Genomic DNA, 11,085 nt, shown 5'->3' on the forward strand with positions numbered 1-11,085 from the left:
CTATCTTTCTTTACTCTGTCACACCTGTCTTCCCTCTAAAAGAACACACAAAAATGAGTGAGGGAATAAAAAAGAGCAGTGAAGACTGACTGAATCCCACCACTTCCTCCTCAGTTTTCTCCGACTGCAGCACTCCACAATACCGTCCCCTTTCCTCCTCCTCCTCCTCCTCCTCCTCTTCCTCCTCCTCCTCCTCCAGTTGGTTCCTTTCTCTCTCTGCTCGTCTGTTTAAAATGCAGCTCATGCACATGCACGCACGCGCGTACACATCACCCCCCCCTTTGTGGTCGCAGTCGGAGCTGTGACCGTGTTTCAGTTTTTCTCTCTCTCCTAACCCAACACCAAGTCCATCCAAGCCGACGCATACTCGCGCACCCTCTTTCCTAGTTGCTGCTTGTAGTAGGCTAGAGAAAACTAAATAATACTAATAAGATTAATGCAGAGAAAGAAACTGAAGAGCAACAACTGAGATCTAAATGCACAAGGATGAAGAAATGTAGCCATTAGAAGTGTGCGGTTGACATAATGAATCTGTTTCAAGGTCTGAGGGTTTTTTTCTCCAGTTTCTAAGAGAGACCCCCCTCCCCTCCCTTTGCTTCCCTCTTTCCCTCCTCTCTCTCTCTCTGTCGCTCTCTCCACATCTCTGCACTCTCCTCTGTCAGTCGTGTGGGAAGCTCCATGAATGCGGCTGCACACTAGCAGACTTCTGCACCTGATCCCGTTGCGCCTCTATAGGACGAGGTAATGCAAGCCTCCTCTCCTCCTGCACTATCTCCGATCTCTTTTTCTGGATACAAATATATATTTTTTCCTTTTTAATCTAAGAGGAACGCTTTACCAGTCCTCCAATTTCCTCCCATCCTCTGTGCTCTCTGACTGGGGGGGGAGGGATGGAAGAAACGGTGAGAGCGCGGACTTTCCTGCTCCTGTTTTGCACCGGAGCGGACTGAAGGCTCAGTGACAAGTAATTTCTTTTTGAAACATGTCTTATATGTAGTATTGATCTCTCTTTATTTGAACCCCTGACTGAAACACCAAGAACAACGTTGGAAATATGTTGCCAGGATGGAAAATAACCCACAGTCTGACTGGAGCGTATTGGCTGCTCCTTACCCCTTTGCGCAACTTCAGCTCGTTACGACCCAGTATTTATTATTCCATGGATCGCTGAAGGTTGCGGTGCAGATCTGAAACCAGGCGCACAGTGTTGGAACCTCCTTTCTCCCCTGTATTGCGTTGGGGAAACAAACCTTTGAGAATGAGAGGTTTATCTGGCTGCATCCACCTTGCACCCTTTTCCTTGCTTCGGAGTCTCTGGACGCACCGTCAACATCTCTAAAGGTAAAAAAAGACAAAAGGAAAGAGGGGGAAGATCTCTACTTCACCATACTTCTATGCTCTTCTCACCTTTTCTACCTCCTCTGTAAGCAAATGAGCCCTCTCCCATGGAGGTAGTACAGCCGCTCTGGGGGCCCAATGACCAGCGGGGAGATTTTTCCAAGCAAAAGGAGCCCGTCAGCAAGAGGCGCATCGGATGAAATCAGACCCCCACACCCTCCCTATTCACCCACCCCACTTCCTTTTCCTCCTCTGTTACTCCCCACCCTACCCCCTTCCCTATTCCTCCTTCTAGTTTAGCTTGAATCGTGTTAAAGCTGCACAGGGGCATAAAGGGGCTGGAGAAACCTTGTTGCACCCCCTCAAATCCATCTGCGCTCTTACACTCGAGCTGGAAGGACTGTTTTGCGCACGTCTCCATCAATGCTGCCCCAAGTCTCCAGAGGGAGCCGCGCTCATTGCCACCGCAGCTTTTGGTAAGTCACATTTTTTTTCTTTAAATTCCATGATTTGAAGATAACCCAGACCCGTCTTTTCCTTTGGTCACTCTTAAAGGTTCTAAATTATCTCAATAGATTCTGACTAAAAGACTGGAGGACGGTCGCATCCCAGCATCTCAAAATTTCAGCAATGGGCACAGTCCCAGTTCTTCCTCCCTTAGCTTTACATTGCCAAATAAGCCGTGTGCTCCTGGCTTTAGATGACACTTCATACAAAATGAGAGCCTTTTGACTTTGATCATGTTGAATGAGCCAAACAGTCACGCTGCTGCCTTTGACATTTTTAAGGCGACGCATCACGCTTTGGGTGCCAGAATAAGACGGGAGGATCTGCAGCATTCATTATGTTTAAGTAATCAAGGTAGTTTTAGTCAGCCAATGAAAAGTAAGGCAATGCAGAACAGTGAGAAATGCTACACAGCAGTGTTTTTTTTCTTATGGAATATGAAGAAACTGTCTTTTAATGAATGAGATGCCAGAATTGTTTTATAATGAGTCTCAAATGGCTTGCATTTTGTGAGTGTGTGCTTCCACACATATCTACACCTGAGTGATTGAATGTTTTTTGCATGCCTCTCTTTCTATCTCTCTCCAAAGGTTACTAAATGGTTTACTGGGGGAGGTTTTCTAACCGGCGAGATGCTGCTCGTACCCCTGCTGGCAGCCTTTTTTTCCTCCATCTCGGGCTCCCTCTCCTCATCCCTCTCCTCCATGTCAGACGGACCTCCGATAACGGACCCCACTGCCTCGGACCTGATGGCCGAGACCTGCATCGCCTGCTCTTGCATGTCAGTGGAGAACGTGCTGTACGTCAACTGTGAGAAGATCACCGTCTATCGGCCCACGCAGCTCATCCCTCCGGCCTCCTCCCTGTACCACCTGAACTTCCAGAACAATTTTCTGATTGTGCTGTACCCTAACTCATTCCTCAACTTCACCCACGCTGTGTCACTGCAGCTGGGGAACAATAAACTGCAGAACATCGAAGGCGGAGCGTTCATGGGGATGAGCGCGTTGAAGCAGCTGCACCTTAACAATAACGAGTTGAAGGTGCTGCGAGCTGACACTTTCCAAGGCATTGAAAACCTGGAATACCTTCAGGCTGACTACAACTTAATAAAATACATTGAAAGGGGAGCATTTAATAAACTACACAAACTCAAAGTGCTGATTCTGAATGATAATCTCATACAGGCACTTCCTGAGAACATTTTCCGCTTTGCCTCTCTCACACACTTGGATATAAGAGGAAACAGGATTCAGAACCTTCCTTATTTAGGAGTCCTTGAGCATATCGGCCGGATCGTAGAGCTGCAGCTTGACGACAACCCCTGGAACTGTACCTGTGATTTAGCACCTCTGAAGGCATGGCTTGAAAACATGCCCTACAATATTTTTATTGGCGAGGCCATATGTGAAACCCCAAGTGACTTATATGGGAGGCTCCTGAAAGAAACCAACAGACAGGAGCTTTGTCCCATGGGAACGGGAAGCGAATTTGATATTAAGATGCCACCTGCACAGCCTGAAAATGGGCAGGTGCCATCCAAAATGACGCCAACCACAGCTGCTCCAAAATCGCCAAAATCAACTGACTCATCTAAGTTTTATGGAAACGGCATTGTGGCTGGTTTACCCCCTTTTGGCAAAAACAGAGAAACTGTTCCACGGACTCCCCTAATGCTGTGTCCACTCCCTTGCAGCTGTAAGGCCCATCCCTCTGACTTTGGTGTTAGTGTAAGCTGTCAGGAAAGGAGTATAAGAAATCTTGCTGATCTTAATTCCAAACCCCCAAATGCCAAGAAACTTCACCTAAGTGGGAATTACATCCGTGATATCAGTCCAACTGATTTCCAAGGCTTTGAGGGCTTAGATTTGCTTCATCTTGGCAGTAATCAAATTGCAGTGGTACAAAAAGGTGTGTTTGCTAACCTTACTAATCTAAGGAGACTGTATTTGAATGGAAACCAACTTGAACAGCTACACCCAGAGATGTTTTTGGGCCTCACAAACCTCCAGTACCTTTATTTGGAATACAATGCCATTAAAGAGATCCTTGCAAGCACATTTGACTCGATGCCCAATCTACAACTCCTGTATCTCAACAACAATGTCCTTCGGAGTCTCCCAGCCTATATCTTTGCTGGTGTCCCTCTAGCCAGACTCAACTTGAAAAACAACCACTTCATGACATTGCCAGTGAGTGGTGTCCTGGACAATCTGCGGTCGCTGACCCAGATAGATCTAGAGGGCAACCCATGGGAGTGCTCCTGCGATTTGGTCGCACTCAAGCTTTGGCTGCAGAGGCTCAGTGATGGAGTGGCTGCAAAAGAGGTGAAATGTGCCTCCCCTGTGCAGTTTGCCAACATTGAGCTGCGTCTGATTAAAAATGAGATTCTCTGTCCTAAACTCACGACACCTCCACCTATCTCAAGCTCCACCCCAATTGTGACCTCGGTATCACCCGCAGGAGTCGGCAAGGCACCTCCAGGAGGACCTGTGCCTCTCTCCATTATGATCCTCAGCATACTTGTGGTGCTTATCCTAACTGTGTTTGTGGCCTTCTGCCTTCTAGTCTTTGTCCTAAGGCGGAATAAAAAGCCCGTGGGCCGACAAGAGGGGCTGGGGAACCAGGAGTGTGGCTCGTTGTCTCTACAGCTTCGTCGCCATGGCCACAAGTCCGGCAAGAAAGGGTCCATCCCTGGGGATGACTTGGGAGGTGAAACATTCATTCCCCAGACCATTGAGCACATTGGCAAGAGCCACACCTGCGGCATTGGACGGTCCTCAGACATGGACGCCGGCTTCAAGTTTGCTGACTCGCAGAGACAGAAGATCATCCTGCGAAACTGTCCCGACAAGGACAAGGACCTACTCTCCACCCTGGAGCGCAACAAACGTCTCAGCACCATCGATGAACTCGAGGAGTTTCTCCCCAACCGAGAGCCCAGCCTGTTCATCCACAACTTCTTGGACAGTAAAAGAGATTTTAACAGTATAGGGATGGGCGGGTATGAAATCCGCTATCCTGAAAAGACACTGGATAAAAAGATGAAGAAATCATCACTGATAGGTGGAAACCACAGTAAGATCGTGGTGGAGCAGAGGAAAAGTGAGTATTACGAGTTGAAAGCCAAGCTCCAAGGGACGCCTGATTACCTGCAGGTGCTCGAGGAGCAGACTGCCCTGAGTAAAATGTAGGAACTGTTTTGTTTGATGGTCAGCACTGATTACACACACATCAAGCCAATAGACAGGCAAACTCTATCTTATTTCTGTTCTCTCTTCAAGTCTCACATACACACACCCTATTCAAACCCCCTCATCTCTGGCTTTCTGTCTTCATCTCTACATCGACACACACACACACACCTACACACAGAACAAAAAAGTGCCTTCTGGAAATCCTTAATGACCAATGCAGAGATAGACAAAATGGCTCCACACTACAAAGCTATTATTAGAATCAGAGCGGATGTATTTCAGAGTAAGAGACCTTTTGGATTTTTCATGTCACTACCTGTATGAATCCCGCAAACTTACAACAGGACCCCCCAAAAAACAAAGAAATCAAAATTACAGTCGTAGTATTTTTGCTGCTATTGAAATGGATACTTATTTTTTTTGTTCTCTTTTTGTTCTTTTCCTCCTCCTTTTGTTGTTTCAACCAAATCAAAGGGTCTTGAAAACAGTGCTTGAGAATATACCTCGCTGCCATCAGGCCGTGTTTAACAAAAGGAAAAGGCAGGGGGAGCGTCGGGTGTTGATCGCTTGGAGAGAATCAAGGGATTGTTGAATCTGGAATGAGGTTTTGAACACTTAATGACTTTTATGGATGCTACCTTTTCCCTTTCTGTTTTTTTTTGTTATTATTATTATTTTTTATCGTGAGGGTGTCCACATCTGGGGATCCTCTCTGAAGTCAACAGCAGACTCTCTGCCATCTTGTCTGGATTACCCACCAGCAGCAGTACACCTGCTCTTTGCTGGGAAGATAAATGGCTCCTGTTTTGCATTAATGGCAACTGACGGCACTGTAAAACTCTTTTATTTTTTTTATTTTTTTTGGGAATGATTTAATGACTTGCTTTCTTGTGTAAAGAGCCATGTTAAATATAGTGTCTTCTGACTGGAGTTGTGTTTCTCTTTGAAGTTGCTACTTACAGTAAACGTATGTTTTTTTTTTTTTTTTCTGGGTGAAATCTAACGGCACATACACTGTCAGAGACGTTATTTCTTGAAACAAAAAGAAAAAGAAAAAAAAAAGAAAAATAAACCCGAAGGAAAAAAAAAAAGTTACAAAGCTGCTTGCCATGTAAGCGTAACCTGGAATTTATTTTGTAAGTCTTACATTGTTTGTATCTGTGGGACTGATTTGTAAATTACAAGGACAGACTAATATCTACACACTGATACTGTGCGACGGAGCATCTTCGAGAGACTATGAGTCAGAGTGTTAAAACCAACCCATAATATATTTCAATCAGCGATCCTGCACCCCTCGCCTGCTCTCAATTCTTAGTTAAAAGAATTAACAACATAGTTCATTTATTTTTCTATGCAGGATTATTTAAGAGGTATTGGTTTTATTTAAAAGGGGCAAGAAAAGAGCGGAGAGGACTTGACAAAACACTTCAGAGCTATTTCAGGCTGCAAAGAGGGACTGTTCAGTTGTTCTAAGTGGGTCTTTGCTTCTTTCCATTTTGCTGAGCAGCCTGAACCTGCAAAAACAAAAAGAGTGTGAAATGTAATCTTTGGCGTTTCTGCTCGAAAGATGACAGAACGAGGCCTGGTAGTCCATAAAACTCCTGAGCAGTTTTCCCGATTCTTCTATCTCCCACAGTATGTTGTGAAAAAAGAACAAAAAAACAAAAAAAACAAAGGTTTCTTATCAACATTATGCAACCAAAATAAATGTGCATTAAACTTGATGTGCTTCTGGCATTGTTGGGCTTTGGGAGAGGAGGCGTTCTGAGGCGAACAAATCGAGGCTCTAAATTATTAGACTTGGACAGAATCATATCGTAAAACACCATGTGCAATATTAGTAAAAAAAGAAAAAAAAAAAAACGACAAGAAAAAAAAGCTCAGACATGACGGCTTCAAATAATTTTATTTAGTTTGGGGTTATGTTGTCAGGACAAGTTCTATTTTAAAATTCTTTTATCAGCTTAACTCTATTTGGTCCTTATTTAAAAAGCATTATTAAGTTAAATTTCTGAGTGTTTTTGACATTACAACTGAGTAGAATGTATCATGAAAAGTATAATAAATACAATTTTCTATTGGTCAGAAATCTCCTGTATATTGGTTCATTTTCTCTTGTATAATCATGTTGAAATCAAGGTATTAAAATGAGCACCTATTTGCACTGTGTCCCCCTTTTTTCTTGAAGTTAAAATCCTCGTTACCTTTTKATGGTGCTTGATGAAAACGGTCTTTGTGGTCCTTTCAGACTGAATAACGCTGTTGATGCTAATGTGCTGCTGCTTGTTACATCTGGAACATTTTCAAGTGTGTKCTCAGCTGGAAGCATTATTTAGAACTACTTGTCACGCAGATTTCTTTAAAATGCTATTCAACTGATCATTTAGACTCTGTAAAGCTTGTTCTGAGAAGTTATTAGCAGTAATCTGTGGTGAAAAGTGGTTATCTCTCTACGTTTTTATGGCTCAGACACAGACTAATTTGATTTAAATGTATTGGTGTTTTCTCACTTTTCAAGTCAAGAGTTATTATTCTTTAGCTTTATGTTAGCTAAAGCTACTGGTACTTTCAGTTGACCTTGTCAGCTGTGTTAGCTTGTAAGCTGTGACTCGCTGGCCTCCTCCGACTCCACCAGGTGTTCCGTAAACATTATCATATTTATGTAAAAAGTAATTTCATGTGATTTTTCAAGCGTCATAGTTCTGAGAAAATGACCCTAACTAGCTTCAGATAAACAAACTGGGAAAATTATGCAGCTTCAGTCTCTCCTGATGTAGCTTTAGCATAATAATACAGAAGGTGTAAGTCTGAGAAAATAGCAACAAACCTCATGGTAACTTGTGAATGTATTCCAAGTACTGTGTCCCACTAAAATGAGAAAATATTAATATTTTCAGTTTAGGTTATTTTAAAAATGGCTTAAAAAGAGACTTTGAAAGGGAGCTAACACTATCCAACCTGTTCATTCAAGGTTTTTTTGATGGGAACTTCTGAGGTTATGAACAATTTATAACTTTGCAGCAATATAATTATTGTATTCAGAAGAAACAGATTTTATTTTCCCAAAGACTGAAGCTGTTGGGTCAGTTAATCAGACAAGACATAATGTAGTGAGTTTTTATTTTTATTTTTTTTACATTTTTTAAACTAATCAAATTTCAAAAATGTCAAAGCAGGTGGCACAAAATGTTATTTTTGCCATCTACCCCACTGAATTGTTATTTACATAGACCCTAATGGTGGTACAAGATCCCTGGTTCTTATTAGCTTCCTGCTAATAAGGTAAACCGTGTACAAATAGTTTTAGTAAATCCTATCTCATCAGTTTTTATATCATCTCAAATAAATCCCCCTATAGAAAATATGGAAAATATAGATTTAATAAACTTTTTACATATTTTGTTTGAAACTTGCATTTAATGCTTGAAACAATGAAACAATATAAAATATTCTTAGTAAATTAGCAAAAGATTTGGGCCATTTCCATTTTGTGTGTTTGTAGAGTTTGATGTTTTTGTGCCCGACTTCTTTGGGTACGACATGTGGCCCTGAAATTTTATATATTTATATTTTACAGTAAGAAAAAACTCCATTTTTGTCCAAACATAAAGGATGGGAAATAGACTACAATGAAACACTTTCAGAAGTTATCTTGGGTGAGATTCACAAATATTTATTTCTGTAATTTATTCAAAAACTTACCTTTCAAGAAAATGGATGCAGGAAAGAATCAAATTGTATTGCATTTGTCCCAAATGGGCACTAAAAGGACAAAACTGTGAACTGACCAATTGGATCTTTTGTTTAAATAAATGTTGACTGATTTCATACAGTTCTGTAAAGCAGAGTTGACATAAACTTTCAGATGACTTGTGCGATCAAAAGTTGCTGCGTTGAGACGGTTTAATCTACTTTGTTCAGTTTCTTTTGGCGAATCTGCTTTCCACCAAGCGAAAAGATTAAAATGATACTGACAAACTCACAGGATTCCAACAAAACACCTGCTCCAAAAATCCTATTTAGCCATTAAAAATTATATTAAAAAATTGCAGTGTAGTAATCAACTTTGACCTGTTTCATACTGAGATTTCTTCTGTCCTCTTTTTGGAGCCACTTCCTCCTCCCAGGCAGCTGCCCTCCTGAGCGCCGGACGTTTTTAGACACTTCTATCAAACTTTCATGCCTTTTTAGGGTTAAAAATTCCCTTCTTCTCCTTTTCTGTGGTGATCCAACCTTTCGGGCTCGAGTAAGACCCAGCAGCAGAAAGCATGACTCATCCCACACGCCAGAGAATTGTCCTCGTTAATAATTAAAACCCTTGGCAGTTATGAACTAAAAACGGCATGTGGGGAGTTGGGTGAGGGAATCTGATATGTCCAAACTTTTTTGTCTCATCTTTTTCCTTCCCGTCCTGTCAAACCCTTGGTCATGCTGCACTCGTCAGAGACGAGATAAATCATCATCCAGAAAAGGCAAAACAATAAAAAAAAAAGAAATAAAGTAAAGATAGGCCTGGCTTGCAAAAAAAAAGGGCCTGTTTTGAGTCCAGCGTTTTTACCGCAGTGACTTTGTGTCTGTGTGAGGCCTCTTGTGTGATCAAGAGGTACTTGCAGGGTGGAGAAATGATTTTCTTCTTAATTTAACTCATTACGCAGGAGTAGAAACAGAAAACATAGAGAAAAGCCTTGTGGCTTTTTTTTTTTCCATTTATTTGTGTTTGCTTCTCTCTCTTTTCTCTGCTCTTATCATCCCACCTGCTGCAGAGGCAGTTATGTAATCCTGTACTGAATGCTTACTGTAAAAAAATATCCCTGTTTCAGACCAGAACATGTTAGTTTACTATAGAGTCATTTTTTTACAGGCATCATGACTGATTGGAGGGTTTTAAATGTGGAGCAACTGATGGAGAACTGCTAGAGGCAGAGATATGGAATCCGCCACTAGGGGCGCTGTGCACTTTGGATATAGAAGCCGAGCAGCTGAGCTGAAGAAGTTTCAGCCAAAGTATGACGAGCAAATGTATGTTGTTTTTGTGACTTTATCTCTCTTTTAAACAGTTTTAATGGTTTTTATTCATGTATTTTCTATAAAGCTCCTTTTAATTTCTAGGTATTAATGTAAAAAGTAAATACAGCTGATTACTGCCTTCACATAAAGTCCCAAAGAAAAGACGCAAAACTTTACATATTTACGGCAAGCTGTTTTATTTATTTTTTCTTCACTTTGTGACCTGTGGTTTTGTTATTGTGTTAATAATTTGCCAAACATCTAAACTGGATCCAGTTTAGGAACCGCCGGGTTCAGATCAGTTTTGAAACCTGATCTAAACAAACCTGGAGGCCCAGAAAGCATTGAAATGATTATTTTCTTTTTTGTAAGTCTTTTTTTGTCTGTTGACCTTTTGTGACTAAATTAAATAACACAAAACAATCAAGATCTTGATCAAAACATTTCAGAGTATAGAAAATGATAAATGAAATAAATTAGAAAGATGTATACTTTACTTTCCAAATGGCAAACATGCTCGAGCCTTTTTCAGGTTTTCAGATTCCTTTTCTAAAGAAAATACTATTTTTTTCTCTTTTACTATAATGCTGCCTCTGAGCTCATTTAAAAAAAAATTAATTTGAAGAAAAGAAAATCATGAGATAATTATGTTGGGGCCTTTGACCCACACTGCAAAAAATCTTTGGACAACGGAACAAGTCTGGAAAATAAAACCAATTTCTGTAGTTTTTCAGACATAAAAAACAGCAAAATCAAATGTGTTTCTTTCCCAGACTTTCCAGCACTACACAGGAACTCTGAGTGTAGATTGTTTGAACCGTCATAGTGGGGGCAAACAAACATGCAAACCAAATTAAAATCATTTTAACCAACAGGTAAATTTCATTATGTTAGTGTAAAAAGCTGCTGTTTACTTTCATCCTTGGTTAAAATGTGTTAAAAAGACATTGTTCTGAAAATAATGAACCATAATGAGAAAAGAAGCAGCAAATTTGAAGTACAGCTAGTTTCTTTACGTCTTTTTGTCGTGGTG

General features: G+C 41.2%; 1 protein-coding gene across 2 annotated transcripts; it reads left to right on the forward strand.

The window, feature by feature from the left end:
- Window positions 1-362: 362 nt before the first annotated feature.
- slitrk4 (SLIT and NTRK-like family, member 4) lies at window positions 363-9,523 on the forward strand. Of its 2 annotated transcripts, XM_017307173.1 has the most exons (3): window positions 363-1,814; window positions 2,436-4,950; window positions 5,517-9,523. In XM_017307173.1, the coding sequence occupies exons 2-3, from the start codon at window positions 2,478-2,480 to the stop codon at window positions 5,522-5,524; spliced, it is 2,481 nt and encodes an 826-aa protein (XP_017162662.1). In that variant the 5' UTR covers window positions 363-1,814; window positions 2,436-2,477; the 3' UTR covers window positions 5,525-9,523. The 2 variants fall into 2 exon arrangements, with proteins under 2 accessions (XP_017162662.1, XP_008417750.1); XM_008419528.2 differs by having other exon boundaries at window positions 364-1,814; window positions 2,436-9,523.
- The last annotated feature ends 1,562 nt before the right edge of the window (window positions 9,524-11,085 follow it).

This window comes from Poecilia reticulata, linkage group LG10 (assembly GCF_000633615.1).
Source record: "Poecilia reticulata strain Guanapo linkage group LG10, Guppy_female_1.0+MT, whole genome shotgun sequence".
Classification (NCBI taxonomy): domain Eukaryota; kingdom Metazoa; phylum Chordata; class Actinopteri; order Cyprinodontiformes; family Poeciliidae; genus Poecilia; species Poecilia reticulata.

Coding starts and splice junctions, on each gene's coding strand:
- slitrk4 (XM_008419528.2), top strand. CDS start 2,478: ATGCTGCTCGTACCCCTGCTGGCAGCCTTTTTTTCCTCCATCTCGGGC.